Source organism: Kickxella alabastrina (genome assembly GCF_025024165.1).
Source record: "Kickxella alabastrina strain RSA 675 chromosome Unknown BX661scaffold_9, whole genome shotgun sequence".
NCBI classification, from domain to species: domain Eukaryota; kingdom Fungi; phylum Kickxellomycota; class Kickxellomycetes; order Kickxellales; family Kickxellaceae; genus Kickxella; species Kickxella alabastrina.
The window spans coordinates 442155-460779 of NW_026251480.1; the positions used below are offsets into that span (position 1 = coordinate 442155).

Below are 18625 nucleotides of genomic sequence, written 5' to 3' on the forward strand. Positions count from 1 at the left end.
TGCAATATTCATAAGTGGGGAACTCAGGGCCTTTAGATTCTGCAAAAATTGAGGTTACTTCATTGACGACGTTAAACATGGTTAATTTGTATATTATTGTATGCCTAGGCTGCTAATAAGAAGAGTAGTGTAGAAACTTAGTGATTAATATGTAATTATAAAAATGGATATACATTATCGGTGTATTTATACCATTTTTAAAGTTGGTTAGATATTTTTTTAAAAAATAATAGCATTGCATTTTTATTCTTTTTGAGGTAAATTGTACTTCTCAATTTAACCCAAAGCACACTCTTTACTTACATTGTACATGTACTTACTTTTTCTCTTATTGTGTTTTTACTCACCTCATGCTTTTACTCACATCATGCGCTTTGCAATATTTTTTTAAAAGTATTGATGCCCATCAATTCCGAGAAATCGATAAAAATGTATCCCTTTAAAAACAAATTAATAGCATTGCATTTTTATTCTTTTTGAGGTAAATTGTACTTCTCAATTTAACCCAAAGCACACTCTTTACTTACATTGTACATGTACTTACTTTTTCTCTTATTGTGTTTTTACTCACCTCATGCTTTTACTCACATAATGCGCTTTGCAATACTTTTTTTTAAGATATTGATGTCTATCAGTTTTTACTTCTGATCTAAACCTAGGAACATTTTGTTTGGGCGCCAACACATTGATGCAGGTCACCATAATTTAGTTTATTCATAAAGTAGATCTTTTGTTGCAAAAAATAAACACCTTATTATTGACATGAGAGAGAAAATAGATACATTGATCAAGATATAAAATAAGCACACCTTATTTTTGACATGTATGTGTGAATTTCCCATATTGGTTGCAAAGCTTGTTTTATGCAAGCCGAAATATGACCTGAACCCAGACTCGAGCAAGGTCTTTTAACCGGTGCTAAAAAAACAAGATAACTGCCCACAGTTTTTATACCTATTCCTTTTTATTCTATAACATTTTAAAAAATACAGATGGGCCAGCCAGAGTTTGTATTCAGAGGCCACCAGGCTGCGGTCAACAGCGTGAGCTTTTTTGCTGATGACCGGTTTCTAGTGTCTGGGGACCAAGACGGCCATCTGATTGTGTGGAACATGCTGCTCAAACGGCAGCTGGTTACAGCAACTGCAGCGCATTCAGCAGCAATTTTAAAGGCCTGTGGTGTTAGCGGCGACACAGTCCTTAGTCAGGGTCGAGACAACAAGCTGAATATTTGGAAGCTCGTTGCCAGTGAATTTTCCGGTAGTCTTGAGCTTGTGCGGTCGATTGGCGCAGATTCTATGAGCTTTTGCAAGTTCTCGCACTGCAAAGTTGGGGGCACTACATGGGTTGTGGCCTTGGAGAACGCCGGATCCGGAAAGGCCTACATGTATAACATTGACGGATCACAGCATTTGTCATTCAGCATTGAGCGCAAGAGCCAGACCAAGGCAGGCGAGCGGGAGGACTCGCCGATGTGCATGAAGCTAGTTTCACAAGGTACAGACCGGTTCTTGTTGCTAATTGGTTACGAGAGTACGATGCTGCAATGCTTTGAAATATTGATGGACTCGGCGATATCATGCACATCAAATTGTATCAGCGCTGTGGCCACAGCTCACAAGGAGCCTGTTATGAGCATTGACTATGACCACCAGCGCAAACTTGTCTTTACATGTGCCGCTGATAATATGGTTTGTTGCTACTCTATTGAAGCGACAGGGCTCTATGAGGTTATACCGCCTGCGGTGTTGCGGAATCCTGGCGGCTCAGAGGTGCGCTGCTTTTTGTCTCCGCAACTGGTTGTTGTCGCTGGGTGGGACTATTCGATCCACATTTTTAGAGAACGGATGGAGCATATTTGCAGCCTTCAATTCCATCGTGCGGCGATAACATCCGTTGATGTAAGCACTTTGAGCCAGGCCTGTGCGGATGTCATAACAGACGATATGATTCGCAGGCGGTGGTGTTCTAGGCCGCAATGGCTGGTGGCTGCAAGCAGAGACTCGAGGATATCGCTGTGGAATATTGGCAGCATTGCTTAAGCAGCCGAAAATAAGACATTTTTGTGATCATGCGCATTTTATTCATGCTCAAAACCTCGTGCAATGTAACAAGATCAAGTGGGAACATGCGCACATCTGAGGATAAATGAAGAGATCTCGCCCACCTTTTTCATGTTCTTGCTTCAATTAAATTCAGTTTGTTTTATTTATTATATACTTGAGCCACACAAAAACATACGTAGTATATATTTCTGCAATGCCATTTGTCGGCAAACTTGTCCACTATAGTATTGATCTGGTGCTCGTTTCGACGACACTGGCCGGAATCCGCCGATCCGCGGGTCTAACGTAAGTAAAGCAAAAAGCTTCTGAGAACAGTTGAAATTATTGAAAACACTCGTATTAATCGCTAAATAATATTTATTGTTGCATGTGGGTTTCTTATGTAGTCTGGCTGTCGACGACACAAAGGGTACTGCCAACGTGGCCATCAAGAAATATCTGCAAGTCGGCGAGTCGGTCATCGACTACATTAGTCCCATCTTGGCGGCAAGCGATTATTTTAAGCGCGACAAGTAAATATGTTTTAAAATTTTTCAATGCACCGCGTTCAAGAGTATCCTCGAAATAAAAAAGACAAATAAGTGTACGCCTTCAAATGAATGAAAATGAACATTTATATGGATATGGAAATTGCACGTCTACAAATTGTTTTAATTACACCAAAGAAAAGAATGAGTCTACAAGTATCCTGCAAATCGACGTCCTTCTCAAAGATTGAATAGCAACCTGACAGGTGTTTAGAAACTAGTGGCAATAGACCACTATAGCTGACAATATTATCCAGTTCGCTGCTTATTTTAAAGGGAAGAAGCAGGGGAAGATGGATTCTTGCGCACGCGCTTGGTCTTGTCTTGGACTTTGGCTTGAGCAGAACCTCGGGTGTCGCTGTAGACTCAGCTTCAGTCGACTCTGATGATGCCTTTTTGCATGAAAAACGGGGTTTGAAAATCACCCGCTTAAGAATCTGGGCTTTCGCTATAAATGTCTGGAAATTCCAAAATCCATTTACACCAGTGTATTTATTATAATCAAATTTTCATGTGCGCACAAAAACATGCACACAGCGGCAACTTGTTTGGCCTATTTTCCCCTTGTCCTAGTTTGGAAATCACACATGCGTGAGCCTCGTTTCTTTTGTTTGCTCGTTCATGCTATTGTTTATTTTTGTTAACCTATTTTGCCTTTATGTGTTACAATTATTATTATTATTATTATTATTATTATTATTATTACAATTCAAATACTAATTCAGAGTCAGAAATGTACAAGGTTTCAAATCCGGACGTAAAATACACGGTCGCCGCTATGGTTGGCGAGAACGCTGACGGCGTGATGGTTGTCGGCACATACACCATTGTCAAGAAGCTCGGAAGGGGCGCGTACGGAACCGTCTACCTTGTCAAGCACGCTGACACCGGGAAGCAATATGTACGTATGCTGGATGCTCTCTTATTTCTTGCTTTGCGCCAATGTTATGTCTTGAAATATAACCAATGCTAAACCACATTTTTTTGTATGTAGGCCATGAAGGAGTACTTCAAAGCGAGTCTGCGCAAGCGGCGACAGTCTGATATAATGAAGAGCGCACGCGGCGGAGGATCCATGCGGCCAGGCCGTGGCGGGCTTTTTGCTGCCCGGCAGACTATGCAGAAGCAGCAGAGCGAGGAGGCATCCGACCCCTTTTCGCTGATAAAGACCGAGCTTGCTATATCAAAGAAGCTCAAGCACCAAAACCTCGTGCAACTCTACGAGGTGCTCAACGACTCGGAGCAGGATGTGCTGTATCTAAGTAAGTGCAGCCGGAAAATAAAATTAACACTTGATCCATGGTGCCACTTGTCCTTCTGTAGAGTGTTTTCTATCGTCAACAAACGCTGTAAGGAATGTAGATATGTGTTCTTAAAATAAGTTTTCTGCGTGTGTTTGACTCGCTTTTCATATAGTCATTGACCTGTGCGAGAACGGTCCCATCCAGATTCTGAACGCTGAGCAAAACTCAACTAGCACATACTCAACCGAGGTTGCGCACAAGCACTTCACGCAGGCGTTGCTCGGGCTGGAGTACCTCCACGAGCATGGTATTGTGCACCGCGACATCAAGCCCGACAACCTGCTCCTGACAAAAGACAATGTGCTCAAGATTGCAGACTTTGGCGAATCTGTCTTGCTCGAGGAGATCGGGGACAAGGTCAAGGGGTCCACCGGCACTCCTGCCTTCATGGCGCCAGAGCTCTGCCAGAGCTTAAGCGAGATCTCCGGCGAGGCCGCGGACATATGGTCGCTGGGCGTGTGTCTATATTGCTTCGTGTACGGCACCCTGCCATTTAAGGGCACCACTGTGTTTGAGATTATGGACGCGATTTCCTCAGACGATCTGCAGTTCCTGGGCACTAAAGATGAAAGCCTGAACGACCTGCTAGTTCACATGCTCGAGCGCAACCCCGAGACGAGAATCACAATCGATGAGATTCGCGAGCACCCGTGGGTTACTCAGGGCGGAAAGTTCCACCTGGCGACCAAGGAGAAGAACTGCGAAAACCCGGTCGAAGAGGTCACTCAGCAGGATATCGACAGTATCATCCAGCCCATCTTTGACATCATGCCAGTCATCATGGCCATCTCCAAGCTCCGCCGCTTCCGCAGACGCATCAGAGATAAACGTGGGCAAGAGGAAATACTGGAGAAGGAGAGGAAGCAGCTACAAGAGCAAAAGATAACCGTGATTGCAGATGACCAAATATAATTATTTTTTGCGTCAAATAAAAAGCACTGAATTGTATTGCAGCATGTGAAGAAAAGGCCGGGCTACAGCTCACCCAAAAACATGGTCTTATCGACGCTCGACGACAAGATAATCGGCTCCCGCGGATGAAAGTCAACTTGGGTTACGCAGCCCTTGTGTCCTGGAAGCTTGAACTTGATCTCGCCGGAGCGCATGTTCCATATTGTCGTCGTCCGATCAGCGCTGCCCGATGCAACCATGGTTTCGTCGTGGTCAAAGGCCGGTCGGATTATGTTCTTTTCAAAGCCGTGGGGAGCGCCGGTGAATACGCGCTCGCAGCGATTGGGGATGCGGCAGTACGGGCGCAAGTCCCAAAGACGCACGGTGTTGTCCAGCGAAGTTGAAACCAAATAGTTGCCCGTCTTTGGCGACAACGAAATGCCCATCACCGTGTCAGCGTGACCGCGCAGCACCAAGGAGGGTGTCGACATTGTGCGTACATCCCAAGCAGTGATGCAGTTGTCCAGCGAGCCGGCGTAAACGATATTTCCTGAGTGCGCAGCAGCCACAGACGTGAGCGGTAGCTGGTGGTCAATTGTAGCCACCGGATGACGCTCGCGCGCATCCCACAGCAATAGCTTTCCGTCATCTGAGGCGCTGGCAAACACATTGTCGTCGCCGGTCCCAGAACGCAGCAGACAGCACGCATTGACCGGCGCGGTGTGTCGCCGGCCGCGCTTCAGCACTTCGCCCGTAGTCGCATCCCACATGGTCACTGTTTTGTCTGCGCTTGCGGTAATCAGCCTCTCGCTACCGGGCATCCACTGAAGCTCCAATATTCCGCCCTTGTGTCCCTGCAAGACGCCATAATTTTCGCAGTCTCCGTACGTGTTCCACAGGAACACCCGCATATCGGTCGACCCTGATGCCAAGTGCTCACCGCTGGGCGAAAAGCGACAAGTGGTTACTTCACCCGAGTGGCCAGACAGCTGCATGATTGGCGCTTGCAACCCGGATGTGCGCCTCGGCCCGGCCTGAATGAGCGCTGTGCTGCCCTCGTGCCGACTGTCATCAGTCTTTGGACGCTTAACTAGCGCCACCGTTGTGCCATGCGTGTGTGTGTGACTGGATGAGGATTCGTGTTGTGTTTGATTGCCCTCATCCGAGGAGCTTACGGGCGGTACCTTGCGCTTGTGTTCAACCATTTCTTCCTGCCCTTCTAATAAGTATTTTGAGTAAGTAAGATTCTGATGAGGAGGATATGTTGTGGTACTGGGTGGAGAAATTATCCGCTCCAAAACCGTTTTAACTCATTTTTTGATAATCCTTTTTACAAAACGCGCATGCTTCTGGGGGTTGCACGTGATAATAGTTTGATGCGGCACCATTGTCAACATGCTGATCTGGCGTTTCCGCTTTCAATTACCATGGCATTCATAACCACGCATGGCTCGGTCCCTTGTTGCCACATGGTCCGAATTCAGTCTAAGTGGCGTACGACTGCTGATAATGACGATCATTAACATCGTATTGCACAGTCTCCACATGCTTGGATATGGCAAGCGACATATTTCCATGGCATTTCCCGCTCGTATAAAAGAGGAGCTAGTCGGAGCACATTATTCTCGCCCTCGCTGTGGCCTGCAAACATCATCTATCTATCTCAGTCGTTTTATTAACACAATTAAAATTGTTTCTACTCTTCCCAACTCTCATTCACATCAATTTTAGCGCACAATTGACCTTTTTATTTTGACATCTTGACAATGGCGAGGGCAATGTGGAGAGAAATATACAACTCTGGTGCATACGTACTGCTGATTTACCGCCAAGGATGTCTCGCACTATAAGGGACTTGAAGGATGAGCTGTTGATAAAACCTAGTGTTGTGCTGTCTGTTATCGTGCTATACAATGATGACGAGCTCGCTGGGAAATATATTTACCGAGATGATTTTTTTAATTGAGCACACCAATTACATAATCTACTACCTCCTCAATTTCAGGCTTCCTTATTGAAAAGTCCAACTTTTTCGTGGAAAAGGCATGGTCTTCAATCTTAACTGACAACTTTTTTTTGCTGCTCTGATATATGGTGCATTAATATTCTTAAGAGCCATTCTTTACGAATAAACTGCCACTTAAATGAAAATTTTGCGTGCTTGTTTTGTTTCATCACATATTTAAACGAATGAATTGACTCAACAATCTAAGCGGTCGATTTCGCTGCAAGATGAAGGAATTTTTTTACTAAAAAAAACTCGGAGCTAATATCGCAGCAATTTCAACCCTTATCTTTTTCTTGGAAATATGCGACTTTTGCGATTTTGATATCCAAAAAATTGCAAAATCTCCGAGCCCAATTATCCCTTACCATTTAAACTTTTATTTTATTTTATTTTTATTCTCTTTTTCTCAACCCAATAATTCAACCCAAAATTTACACTTTTTTTTACAACGATGGTGAATGCTAAGCATTTGTTCAGAAACATTCTGCGGACCCACCGGAGACTTCCCCAGGAGATGCGGTTTGTCGGCGACCAGTACGTGCGTGCTGAGTTTCGCAGTCACAGAGCAGTCACAGACAAACGGTTCCTCGAACCGTTCTTCACTCAGTGGACATCATACCTCGATCTTCTCAAGGAGCAGACTCGGGATCTCAGCAGCGAACGCATGGAGGGATCCTCCACGGGTATTGGCAAGCACCTCGATGCGGACTTGATCGAGAGGCTCGATGACGACAAGGCTGAGCAGCTGTTGGAGTTGCACCAGGCGTCAGTGACGTCCGAAGAGGAAGCGGCAAAGAACAGCGGCGAAGCTAAACAGGGCGGGGCTAATGTTTCCAACAACGCCTCGGCGCCGCCAAAGCGAGCGTGATGTAAAAAAACATCGTTTTTGTTGCAATGTCATTTTTATATAATTAGTCACGAAAAATAGATAGTAAAAGCAAATGCACCATTAGAGAGTGACTTTGACGCCAAGAAGTTTGATAAACTCGCGCAGCCAGACACCGATGGCAGGGTACGCAGGCGCCGAGACCAGGTTCCCGTCAACATGCACATTCTTGCTAAACGCATCAAAGTCAACGTACTTGCCGCCCCCAGCAATAACGTCGAGCTTGCACATGGGGAATGCCGAACACGAGCGGCCCTTAAGCACACCAGCAGCAGCCAGAAGCTGCAGTCCATGGCAGACGGCCGCCACGGGCTTCTTCTGGTCAAAGAAGTGGATGATGATATCCAACACGCGCTGGTCATAGCGCTGGTACTCGGGGAAGCGGCCGCCGGGAACGACCAGGCCGGCGTAGTCATCGAGGTTGATGTCTGAGAAGGTGTGCTCAAGCTCGAACGGGTGGCCGGGGCGCTCCGAGTATGTCTGCCAGCCATCAACGATGTGCAGCGCAGTCTGAATAGTGTCTCCGGCCTTCTTGTCGGGGCATACAATGTGGACGTCAATGTCCAGCATCTCAAGCGCCTTGAGTGGAGCGTACAGCTCGTAGTCCTCGATGTAATCGCCGGCGAGAAGCAGGATTTTCATTTTAGTAAATAAGAGGTATTATGAGTCAATTTTGGTAGAAAAAGATAAACAAAAGGGAGATAAAAAACAAGATTCAAATCGAGAACATAATAACACGAAAAACGTAATTATTATTATAGAGTTTTGCACAAAGGCCCTAGTTTCCCATCTGCTGTCATTGGTTTTACCCAGTAGGGATTGAACTGTCAGGCAGTAATAGCTGCCATGATGTGAGGAAAAGGATACACAATTATCCAGACTTGTTGCGCTTAGACCCGGAATTCGGATCATTTGGTGGTCTACCACGGAATTTGAAAGCTGGGTGGCGCGCACCAAAGTCGCAACGATATAGGAATATCAGAATAAAATTGCACACCAATGCAGTGTTGCGGTTCCAACACCTAAACTTGATGTTGGACTCGACGGCGGTCTTGGTCTTGTCCTTGAGCACTGTCTCTGAATTCTATGAAATGTCGGACCTCGTTTTATGATTTATCTGGTGTCATAAATCAATAGTGTTTTTGAATCCTGTGTTTTTTGAGTGAGCTGTGAAAGGACAATTAAGTAATACACTTGTAAGCCAACTATTTACAACACTAGTCGAGAGTGCTTTACAAACATTCTTTGAACTTTGGAAATTACATTTTTGCTTGAGATGAGCTAGTATTGCTAACTATTCTTGACTGTAGTTCTTTTACAGTTACATTTTCTGAACCAAATCGACAGCCAAACAAAATATACGAGCGTTTAACCAAAAAACAAATATAAAGGGAGTTTTGCACTCCAAAACTCCTAATGATACTTCTAGTTGCTGAGCGTCTGAACCGTGGGATTCATACTTTCCACTTTTTTATACCAGCAATGGCAACGATACCAGATGTATGGCGCGTCCAGCTGGATAAGGTGGGGAAAAACTAATGGCCAACGTGTTCGCCTGTTACTACTGATTTGGCGGCTAACCGGTATATCGGACATACAGATCGAATAAAAGATAAATATGCACAGCTAAAATTAAGCTACTGATAATCAAAGTGTAATTGTTCAAGCACACGGATCACAGTCATGCACACCTTTGGCGCCAGCACTGTGGTTCCTGGTTCATATGACCAACCGCTTTCTGCAAGCTTCTTTATTTTTTTAAATATTCGAAATATTCCATATTTTTCCTGCTCTAACACATCTACATTTGCAAAAAATAATGCTCGACCAATTTGTCATTGCAACCAAGGGCGGCATCCTGCTGTGGTCGAACGACTACGTCTCGGTCGGTGGGCATCCGGTGGATTCGCTCGTACAAGATGTGCTCATTCAGAGCACGCGCACGGACAGCAGCAGCAAATACATGTCGGGCGCGTACACGCTGCAGTGGACGTTCGCCAATGAGCTCAACGTGATATTTATTGCCGTGTACCAGAAAATACTGCAGCTACCCTACATCGAAGATCTGCTGAAGCACGTCAAGCGCCACTTCATTGCGCGCTTTGAGAGCGAAATTAAGCAGCTGATGGACTCCGACTGCCTGGATATTCCAAACTTTGGTGATTTTGACGACGAATTTGAGCAGGTCATGCGGGCCGTCGAGGATCGCGAACAGCACGAGCGACAGAGCAGGCATTCTCAGCCACGAAAGTTTGAAGACACAAAGAAGTTCCAGACGACGGCAAAGGGCGCCAAGCTTGAGCTGGAGGAGCTGGCGCAGGCCGGCGAGATGGAGCTGCTGGCGCCGAGTCGTCGCGCTGGCAGCAAGATGCGTTCGTTCGGAGAGCGCCGCAATGGTGAAGAGGCAAAGAAGACCGGGAAGAAGGCAGAGAAGAAGGGCAAGGAGAAGCGCGTGTGGGACGGCCAGGTTACCAAGGAGAGCATGCATGCACTGGACTACAGCGGCGCAAATGGCGGTAACGAAGATATGGGTAGCCACTTGGTCTCAGCTTTGGTCGACGAGAACTCGCGCGGCGCGCGCACGGCCGATGGCATCTACGAGGTTGCTGACGTGGCCGAGCGCTCGACAGGCTCTGGAGATAGCGATAGCTTTGTCCTGCTTAGCGACAACGACGGCGGCAGCGACAGTGAGGCAAAGGACAGCAAGGGTTCTGGAGGTGGCTTCTTTGGCATGTTTAAAAACTTGACAAGCGGGCGCGTGCTCACAGCCGACATTCTAGCGGAGCCCATGGCGCGAATGCGCGAGCACCTGGCAAACAAGAACGTCGCGTCCGATATTGCCAACGAGATCTGCAAGACCGTGGCCAAGGGTATGCTTGGTGTGCGCGTTGGCGGTCTGCAGAACATTCGCCAGCTGGTTGAGCAGAGCATGGAGACTGCGCTGACACGCATTCTGACACCCGTGTCATCCACAGACATTATCCGCGACATCGAGCACGCGCAGCAGAAGGGCCGCCCGTACACCATGGCGTTTGTCGGCGTCAACGGCGTCGGCAAGTCAACCAATCTGTCCAAGGTCTGCTATTGGCTCCTGCAGAACAACAAGCGCGTGCTGATTGCCGCCTGCGATACCTTCCGCTCGGGTGCTGTCGAGCAGCTGCGTGTGCATGTGCGCAATCTGCGCGCGCTTTCGAATAACCAGAACGTCGAGATTTTTGAACGCGGCTATGGCAAGGATTCGGCTACGATCGCCAAGGATGCTATTACTTTTGGCGCGAGCAACGGCTTTGATGTCGTGCTGATTGACACAGCCGGCCGTATGCAGGATAATGAGCCACTGATGCGCGCCCTGGCGAAGCTCGTGAGCGTCAACAGCCCCGACAAGATTTTGTTCGTCGGCGAGGCCCTAGTGGGCAACGAGGCCGTGGACCAGCTTGAAAAGTTCAACCGCGCGCTGCGCGACTTTTCGGGCCAGTCGAAACCCAGACATATTGATGGCATCATTTTGACAAAGTTCGACACAATCGACGATCGCGTTGGCGCCGCTCTGTCCATGACATACACCACGGGGCAGCCGATCATATTTGTCGGCACGGGCCAGACATACACTGATCTGCGCAAGATGAACGTCTCCCAAGTTATCCGCGCGCTGCTGCGTGCATAGGCATGACAGCCGAGCTGCTTGAGAACCCTTTGAAACGTGTCTTTTGAGTAAATTATTGTAGAAAATTTTAAATAGACCATAAAAATGCATTGAGCTTGGTTTTGTACATATGTATTCATCCCATCTCTCTCGTGCTAATGCCATGTCTTGTTTTTTGATTTGCTGCTAACAGTGCACACGCTAGCTGTTGTGCAGTTTGCTCTGCTTGGCCAACAGCTTGGAATCCAGATCTTCGTCGCTGCTGGCATCCAGATCCAGAGAATTCTTTTGCTTGTAGGTGCCACCGACGGCCGCTTCTGCGCCTATACCAACCATGTATGACGGGTGCAAGCGGCTATCCCGTTTGCCACCGTGCGCATTCATACTGCCTATAGCCTCATCCTCGCCATCGCTGATAATGCCAATCTCAAACTCCGACATGTCCATCGACACCTGCCGCGGAGCATGCAACGCAGACGACCTGTGGACATTCCTGCTTCCCACCGACGACGACGACATTTCAAAGGAAGTGCTGAACCTGGCAGCCGCATCATAAAGGCTGTCTTCGTCCCCGGCAACCATGGCACCATGTACATGCACAGATGCCGCATCCCGGTGGTTGAGCTTCCTCTTGATGAACTGGTCGAGGACCCAGGATTCAAAGATGTTGAGCGTCAGGGGCCAAATGGCCATGACAAAGATGATTTCAAAATGTGGACTGTGCAGCATTTGTACCGGCTTGAGGATTCCGTCGCCGATTGCCACAAGGAATGGCATCAAGGTTATAAGCAGGATGACAGTGAGCTTCATGCTAATCATGCTGGCGCAGAATATGCTCGCTTGCTTTATCCACCGACGCCAGTTGGGCGGATCGCCGTAGTGCCCAGACTCGAGGCCGGTGATTTGAAGTCGCTGCGCTATATTCCCGTACAGTGTCAAAAAGCCCGCGACAATGAGCACGCCCAGGGTGCAGTCCAAGGTTAGGTTAAGCACGTACCTACAAAATATTAAAAAAATCCCGCAACAAGCAAAATTTTGCGAAATCCAAGTTATTTATAGTAACCGGCAAATTGAAGAATATAAGGCTGCTGCGGTGGCAGGTGTAAAAGTCCCGCCACCCTCATTATCGCGTTCTCCTTTTTAAAAAAGAAAAATAGGGATTACAAATTAAAAATTAAAAAACTTACCACGAGCATGGATTGGTCATGTTTTCACCCTCCGGGCCTCGGCCGCTCAGCGCCGCAACCAGCAAGTTGCTCATGTGCATCATACTACCACCAATGACCTGCTTGCTGACATCAAAGGACCATACGAGCCATGGACGGCGTGGCTTCTCAAAGTGCCGCTTAATCACAAGTGTAGAAAAGCCCAGGGTGCCGACAATTGTCTGAACCACGAGGGAGAAGGGCCCTACCAACCGGCACTTGAACACTTCGTCTGTTGACGGCAGTAGCGCAGAGACAGCGCCAATGGCCGTTGATGGGGTGGGTTGAAGCAGGGTCTCTGCCATTGTGGATGATGATATGAGTGCGGAGACGGCTGTCGAAGCCGTAGCTGCCAATGTGTCTATGAGAGAGGTGGTATTCATTGTCTGGCTGTTTATGTGTGTGTGTGTGTGGTGTGCGTGTGCGTGTGCGTGTATGTGTGTAAGGACAGGTCGAATTGAATTTGGGCTATTGAAAACTGGAAAACTATTGGAATTGAGGATGCGGACAAATAAACAAAAAATATTGTTTGGGGGAAAGGAACAGGGTCTGCAAAAAAAGAGTCCAAAAGTAGAATAAAACCGCTGCTCTTTTGCATACTTAAAATGTCTTCATGTCAAATGCGAGCCTCTTTTTCTGTCTTTTAAAAAGTATTATTCATTTTTCGACTATTTTACGATCCTGCAGCGAGATTCGCTCGATGAAAGAAACAGATTCAGAGCAAACATTGAATGCGACGCGGGTTCATATCGAATCAAGCATGCGCATGTATGTGTTTGTGTGTTTATGTGTATGTGGCTTGATTTCTGCAATCCAAGAAGTAAAAGGTATAAAATTCAGGTATTTCTTGTATTTCAGGAACTCAACGCAGTTCATATTTGAAGAAAAAATATTGCACAAGATAATACTGTCGTTAAAACCTGTTTAAAATATCAATTTGACCATGCAAAAATAAAGAAAAATCGGTTCAATTACACGCACATTGCATTCTTGCCTTTACTGGTGGTGGCGTTTCGCCGGGGGCGGGCCCATGACAGTGACGAAATCATCGGCTGCGCGAGTGGTACCCGAATCTACAGACAATCCAGACGTCTCCCCATGCCGCTGATGCTGATGCTCGCTCTTCGGCGTGCTCACAGCTGTGGTTGTGCCGTCATCGTACTCGTCGTCCTCATCATCGTCGAAAATCCTTCTTTTAGCAGCAGTGGACTTCCCAGCACCTATATTTGAAGACGGCGTCGTGGGGGTCTCAGGCGTGCCCGGTACATCGTCGGTGCTATTGGTGTCAATGCATGTGTTGTACAATTTGAGCAGCCGCGGCTCGTCCTTTAGGATCCACGAGTGCTGCAAGGCCTTATCGACGCTCATTCGCTTGTCTGGGTTGACGCGGAGCAGGTTAAAGACAAACGACTGGCACTCCAGGCTGAGCTCGCGCCAGCATGGGGCGGTGAAATCAAGGTACCCGGAGAGGATCTGCGAGAAAAGAATCTGGGGATTGCCCTCGTCGTCACTAAACGGCAGCATGCCCGAGACCATGGCGTACGTCATCACGCCCAAACTCCAACAGTCCACCGCCGTGGTGTACCCCTGCTTCACGTGCTCGCCGGGCTTGGCACCTGAGGATATCATCTCGGGAGCAATGTACTGGAAGGTCCCGCACATGGTCTTCATCAGCTCCCGGCGGCCGGCGGCCTTGGCCATGCCAAAGTCCGTCAGCATGATCCGGCTATACGGCTTGTTGCTGGCCAGCAGCGTGTTTTCGGGCTTGAGGTCGCGGTGCGCAATGTTTGCGTCGTGCAAGTACTTGAGGGCGCGCAACACCTGGTAGATGATGAATTTGGCCTCGTCCTCGGCCAGCCGCTCGTTCTCCAGGATGTAGTCAAAGAGGTCGCCGCCGCGCAAAAGCGGCATGAAAATATACACGTTGCGTGGCGTCTCGACAACATCGTAGACGCGGACAATGTTGGGATGGCGGATGGCACGCAAAAGGTTAATCTCGTGGATATAGTTGGTTCCGCCGCCGGCCGTTCCGTTGACGCTAAAGTTGCGCTTCTCCATAATCTTGACTGCCATCTGCTTTTGAGAATCCTTCTTGTACACGAGCTTGATCTCGGCAAACGTGCCCTTTCCCAGGACAGTCTCTGTGATCTGGTACTTGCCGCCCAGCATGTCGCCCCCATCGCCCTGCTCCTTGTGGCGCTTCGTCAGCTGCAGGTACGTGAAAAAGTAACCCCGCTTGATCTCAACAACGTCGCCGTGCGACAGGATGACGGAGCGGCTTTTGCCAATCTTTTTGCCGTTCCAAAATGTACCGTTGGAGCTCAGGTCCTCGCACACTATCAAGTAGCCCATCGACTCCTGGTCAAACGATGCTGTTATTGTGCAGTGCTTGTTTGAAGACACGCTGCTTGTGATCTGGATGTCGCACGACCGGTGCCGCCCAACGACCACCGGCAGATTGAGGAACAGCTCGTGGTCCGATGTCTGGTTGCTGCGCTTCCAAACCAGCTTGCCGACGGGTCTTTCGCGTGCGAGAATCAGTAATGACTCGTCTGGTGTGGCGGTCGCCTGTGTGGCTTCCTCGAAGGGCTGTGTCGGCTGGGTAAAGTCAAAGTGATCATCGGGAGACGCCATTGTTTGCTGCTGCTGTTTGTAGAGAGTAGAGCTAAATATAAAATATAAAATATAAAATAGTAATTGCCGAGTTGTCGTAGGGAAATGAGCTGAAAATGGAGGAAATTGGAGAAATTGGAAAAAGAAAGGGGAAAACAGAGTTTGAAACGAGAGAACCTGCATCCCCCAAGTTTTATTTGCAATTTTTCCTGCGGAAAGAGAACAACCGGAAGGCGAAAATCACGTTTTTGTATTTTTTTGTCTCAGAATATAGCAAAAAATAAACGAACACGCGTTTTGCACATTGATCAAGAAAGAAACAGACGCGTCTCATAAATCGGTAATAATAAAAGACGAAAAAATGGCGCAGTCAAATATCATCACTCGCGTTTCGTATCTCAGCATGCTGGCAAATGCTTTCGACTTTATGTCCGCACCGCAGACACGAGCACTCGCTGCCCTCAACCATCAGCCGCGTCTTGATGCACACGTAGCAGTAACTGTGTCCGCAGTCGGCAATGTAGGGGTTTGAAACAAGGCACGATGACGGCTCCACCGGCACGCTGGAATCGGCGGTAGCCGTCGAGAAGCAAATGGCACAGACGCTCTCGGGCAGCTTCTCGATCACTGGGTCAATAGCAGCCGGCGGGAGCCGCAGAACAGCGCGCACGTTGCGCACCGCCCAGGCGCGCGCTCTGGCGGGTTTCAGCAGGGGCAGTGCAAACATGACAAACTCGGTGAATGCATGCCACACAAGCTGCCGGTTAAGAAACTCAAACGACACTGATTGCGCCATCTGCGGCCGCGCACTAACAAGCCGCAGGCCCAGCACCCGCTCCAAGACACTCTTGTACTGTCCGGCAGCAAAAAACGCCAGCAGGTTTGCCAGCGCCGCCACCTTGGAAGCGCGCTCCAGCCAACCAGCCATCCGCCAAATCCTATTGCGCAAGCTCTGCCATGGAGCACTGGCCCATCCACAGCGAGACATATGTTGCATTGCGCGCGCCCACGCGTAGCCGCCGCCAATGGACGCCAGTCCGAATGCGTGGATCCGCCAGGACAGCTTTTTGGCACCCGCGTATGTCAGGTTCTGCAGGGCTTGGCCGTAGGTTGCCCGCCGGTGCGACCCCACAGAGAGCCAGAAGAGTAGCGCCCGGATTGCCGTATCCACCTCTAGCCTGTAAGTCTCCACGAGCCCTGGCCGTAGCAGCGACATGGCCTTGGACACGGGCTCGCGCAGCATATCAGCGAGCTCGTCATCCAGAAGGTCAGCGTCCAGCTTGTTCACTCGCGCGTTGCGCGATACCACTGTGTGTGTCACCATTGCAGAGGTGCTGCTCCGGAGCCGCGCATCGGCCTCAAGCCACGACTGCCTCCATGGCTGCTGTGGCGCTTCTTGCGGCAGCATTGTTGGTGTTGCTGTTGCTGCTGCGGATCGCTGTGAATAGTCCTCGGTGGTGCTCATTGGCAAATTCAGTTGAATTGTGCCAAAATGTTGTAGAGTGGCAGGATAAAAAAGGCGGATAAAAATACACAAATAATAGTTACAAAACGGTGGCAAACAAAAAATTAACAAAGAGAGAGCCGCAGGCATGTGAGATGGGGGGAACAGTGACGCTCATTTTTGAGCGACAATTTTTTAAATCAAGCAAAACTGTTTCCCGTCATCATCACGTGCTTTATAGTCGTAAAACAATCAGTTCTGCAGATCTAGGATTCAGACCGCTGTGCCGATAAACAATACTTGGCAGATTCATTCTGTATCAATAGCTAACGCATGAATTATACTTGGTGCAAATTAGGTACAGGTGGAATATACTGATACAAAAATCGATGGGCTCGTGAGAATGGCTGCATTCACAGCCACACTCTTCAGTGCACAGTATACTCCACACGAAAATCTTTTCTATTTTCATTTCCACCGCGTGTTTTCCATTTTCAACTGGGCAAAGGAGAGCCCAACATCTCGCCTCCCTTTGTAATTTTGTACGATATTTTTATTTTTGGCTGGCTCAAAAGTGACTGGCACGCCATTCTAATGTTCACAATGACTTTGCCTTTTCTCTTTCTCTTTTCGTGCGTTTCTATAGTTTTTTATTGCATTTTACATACTGCTCTTTTTTTATTACTACCACTGGAGATACTTTTTATTTTTCATTTGTTCAATAATGAAGTTAGTCCCAGCATCAACAATCATATTTGCTGCAGCTCTGGCCGCTTCAACTGCTGCCGCGGCTGCCACAATGCCCATCAGCGGCTCCAACGGCTCTGGATCCGGTATCCAGAAACGCCAGCAGAGTCCTATTGATGGCGCTAATGAAATCACACATATTGGTCATGCAGATGATTCCACGAGTGCAACCAACAATGCGGATGACAGTACTGATGATAATTCCGAAGACAAAGGACCTGTATCTGAAACGTCCAATTCTCCGACCGCATCAGCATCCGAGCCAACTACAGAATCTACTTCGAGCACCTCCAGTCGCACCAGCACTTCCACCACCAGCACCGAGACTCACATATCGTCCAGCACCAAGGAGACTGAAAATACAAAGAAAAGCACAAACAGCGACTCCCTCTCAACTGAAAATAGCGGCGACGACAATAACAATGACGATGAATCCACAGAAATGACCGAAGAGGATACCACGACCAAGCCGCCGAGCGAGTCATGCGACAATAACGGCGAAAAGCGCTGCGTGGGATCCGGATCCAATGCATTCCAGTCGTGCGAGAAGAACATCTGGGTTAACCAGACCTGCGGCGGGTCAGATATTTGCGGCAACAACAACAAGGGAGAAATTGCGTGCATCGATAAGAACCAGGTCATTGTGGCGCTCGAGCCCTGTTCAAAGAAGAACGAGCAGCGCTGCGATGCCTCTGACTCGAGCAAGTACCAGACATGCGATGGCACTTACTGGCGCACATACGGGTGCAGCGATAATAACCTGTGCTCTTTAGTTAATGACAAGGCTGTTTGCGCGTCGGCCGATGCTCCGGTCGTTGGCGGCGACGGCGAATATACTGTGGAGTCCTACACGCTGTTTGAGCCGAAGCCATTTGTGCCGCTGAGCGCCGCTACGGTAAAGAGCGGAATGGGCATTGCTGCTGCTATTTTTGTCATTGTTGCGCTGGTTTAGCCAGTGAGCTTGGAGTATAGTAAAAGAATTTGAAATTTTGTTTTTATCCATAACCAAATAAAATTTGACATTTAGTTGTTTCATTTCTTGATCGACTTGCGTTGTCTTTGCACTCTTTTTGATATATGCGCCTGCGCCTGCGCATCAAAGGCGGGTCATGCTACTATTTTACTGCGTTTTGAACACCGAAGGCCTGGAAACCTCGCCTTTTTTCTGCAACAAGCTTTTTGTATTATTTATTCGGTTATTGCTTCCAATCTTGTATTACCATTTTTGCATTCTACTTATTGACATTTCGCTCACTACTCACTCGCTCCTCACATTCCAATGTTTGGCGGT

The 18625-nt window shown here is 48.1% G+C and overlaps 11 protein-coding genes across 11 annotated transcripts; 6 read left to right on the forward strand and 5 right to left on the reverse strand.

The window, feature by feature from the left end:
• Positions 1–930: 930 nt before the first annotated feature.
• On the forward strand, positions 931–2225 carry BX661DRAFT_181539 (WD40-repeat-containing domain protein). The gene has a single exon (XM_051535736.1). The coding sequence runs from the start codon at positions 993–995 to the stop codon at positions 2040–2042; it is 1050 nt and encodes a 349-aa protein (XP_051392211.1). The 5' UTR covers positions 931–992; the 3' UTR covers positions 2043–2225.
• Positions 2180–2716, forward strand: BX661DRAFT_181540 (DUF1748-domain-containing protein). The gene is made up of 2 exons (XM_051535737.1): positions 2180–2351; positions 2453–2716. Exons 1-2 carry the CDS (start codon positions 2260–2262, stop codon positions 2580–2582), a joined length of 222 nt encoding a protein of 73 aa, XP_051392212.1. The 5' UTR covers positions 2180–2259; the 3' UTR covers positions 2583–2716.
• A 497-nt stretch (positions 2717–3213) lies between these two features.
• BX661DRAFT_181544 (kinase-like domain-containing protein) lies at positions 3214–4834 on the forward strand. Its single transcript, XM_051535738.1, has 4 exons — positions 3214–3261; positions 3289–3494; positions 3588–3855; positions 4010–4834. The coding sequence occupies exons 2-4, from the start codon at positions 3327–3329 to the stop codon at positions 4807–4809; spliced, it is 1236 nt and encodes a 411-aa protein (XP_051392213.1). The 5' UTR covers positions 3214–3261; positions 3289–3326; the 3' UTR covers positions 4810–4834.
• On the reverse strand, positions 4835–6115 carry BX661DRAFT_181545 (WD40 repeat-like protein). Its single transcript, XM_051535739.1, has one exon. The coding sequence runs from the start codon at positions 5991–5993 to the stop codon at positions 4872–4874; it is 1122 nt and encodes a 373-aa protein (XP_051392214.1). The 5' UTR covers positions 5994–6115; the 3' UTR covers positions 4835–4871.
• Positions 6116–7026: 911 nt separating this feature from the next.
• BX661DRAFT_101207 (uncharacterized protein) lies at positions 7027–7704 on the forward strand. The gene has a single exon (XM_051532389.1). The coding sequence runs from the start codon at positions 7248–7250 to the stop codon at positions 7662–7664; it is 417 nt and encodes a 138-aa protein (XP_051392215.1). The 5' UTR covers positions 7027–7247; the 3' UTR covers positions 7665–7704.
• BX661DRAFT_101206 (PfpI family intracellular protease) lies at positions 7705–8373 on the reverse strand. Its single transcript, XM_051532388.1, has one exon. The coding sequence runs from the start codon at positions 8322–8324 to the stop codon at positions 7746–7748; it is 579 nt and encodes a 192-aa protein (XP_051392216.1). The 5' UTR covers positions 8325–8373; the 3' UTR covers positions 7705–7745.
• A 1063-nt stretch (positions 8374–9436) lies between these two features.
• BX661DRAFT_181547 (SRP54-type protein) lies at positions 9437–11423 on the forward strand. The gene has a single exon (XM_051535740.1). It carries the CDS (start codon positions 9502–9504, stop codon positions 11344–11346), a length of 1845 nt encoding a protein of 614 aa, XP_051392217.1. The 5' UTR covers positions 9437–9501; the 3' UTR covers positions 11347–11423.
• Positions 11424–13016, reverse strand: BX661DRAFT_181549 (vacuolar membrane protein-domain-containing protein). The gene is given in 3 exon segments (XM_051535741.1): positions 11424–12322; positions 12513–12941; positions 12955–13016. The coding sequence occupies 2 exon segments, from the start codon at positions 12911–12913 to the stop codon at positions 11527–11529; spliced, it is 1197 nt and encodes a 398-aa protein (XP_051392218.1). The 5' UTR covers positions 12914–12941; positions 12955–13016; the 3' UTR covers positions 11424–11526.
• An 840-nt stretch (positions 13017–13856) lies between these two features.
• BX661DRAFT_132839 (kinase-like domain-containing protein) lies at positions 13857–14687 on the reverse strand (the record flags this gene model as incomplete). Its single annotated transcript, XM_051532605.1, has 1 exon — positions 13857–14687. A coding segment is annotated over one exon (831 nt), but the record flags the coding sequence as incomplete, so codon positions are not given.
• An 826-nt stretch (positions 14688–15513) lies between these two features.
• Positions 15514–16551, reverse strand: BX661DRAFT_170637 (Pex12 amino terminal region-domain-containing protein; the record flags this gene model as incomplete). Its single annotated transcript, XM_051533640.1, has 1 exon — positions 15514–16551. One exon carries the CDS (start codon positions 16549–16551, stop codon positions 15514–15516), a length of 1038 nt encoding a protein of 345 aa, XP_051392220.1.
• A 593-nt stretch (positions 16552–17144) lies between these two features.
• On the forward strand, positions 17145–18369 carry BX661DRAFT_181552 (uncharacterized protein). Its single transcript, XM_051535742.1, has one exon. It carries the CDS (start codon positions 17312–17314, stop codon positions 18284–18286), a length of 975 nt encoding a protein of 324 aa, XP_051392221.1. The 5' UTR covers positions 17145–17311; the 3' UTR covers positions 18287–18369.
• The last annotated feature ends 256 nt before the right edge of the window (positions 18370–18625 follow it).

Excerpts from the sequence above, each read along its gene's own strand:
- BX661DRAFT_181539 (XM_051535736.1), top strand. The coding sequence starts at position 993 with ATGGGCCAGCCAGAGTTTGTATTCAGAGGCCACCAGGCTGCGGTCAAC.
- BX661DRAFT_181540 (XM_051535737.1), top strand. The coding sequence starts at position 2,260 with ATGCCATTTGTCGGCAAACTTGTCCACTATAGTATTGATCTGGTGCTC. Across the intron at positions 2,352-2,452 it reads CGCCGATCCGCGGGTCTAAC|TCTGGCTGTCGACGACACAA; the intron begins GTAAGTAAAGCA and ends TTTCTTATGTAG.
- BX661DRAFT_181544 (XM_051535738.1), top strand. The coding sequence starts at position 3,327 with ATGTACAAGGTTTCAAATCCGGACGTAAAATACACGGTCGCCGCTATG. Across the intron at positions 3,495-3,587 it reads CTGACACCGGGAAGCAATAT|GCCATGAAGGAGTACTTCAA; the intron begins GTACGTATGCTG and ends TTTTGTATGTAG. Across the intron at positions 3,856-4,009 it reads GCAGGATGTGCTGTATCTAA|TCATTGACCTGTGCGAGAAC; the intron begins GTAAGTGCAGCC and ends CTTTTCATATAG.
- BX661DRAFT_181545 (XM_051535739.1), bottom strand. The coding sequence starts at position 5,993 with ATGGTTGAACACAAGCGCAAGGTACCGCCCGTAAGCTCCTCGGATGAG.
- BX661DRAFT_101207 (XM_051532389.1), top strand. The coding sequence starts at position 7,248 with ATGGTGAATGCTAAGCATTTGTTCAGAAACATTCTGCGGACCCACCGG.
- BX661DRAFT_101206 (XM_051532388.1), bottom strand. The coding sequence starts at position 8,324 with ATGAAAATCCTGCTTCTCGCCGGCGATTACATCGAGGACTACGAGCTG.
- BX661DRAFT_181547 (XM_051535740.1), top strand. The coding sequence starts at position 9,502 with ATGCTCGACCAATTTGTCATTGCAACCAAGGGCGGCATCCTGCTGTGG.
- BX661DRAFT_181549 (XM_051535741.1), bottom strand. The coding sequence starts at position 12,913 with ATGAATACCACCTCTCTCATAGACACATTGGCAGCTACGGCTTCGACA. Across the intron at positions 12,323-12,512 it reads ATGACCAATCCATGCTCGTG|GTACGTGCTTAACCTAACCT; the intron begins GTAAGTTTTTTA and ends AATATTTTGTAG.
- BX661DRAFT_181552 (XM_051535742.1), top strand. The coding sequence starts at position 17,312 with ATGAAGTTAGTCCCAGCATCAACAATCATATTTGCTGCAGCTCTGGCC.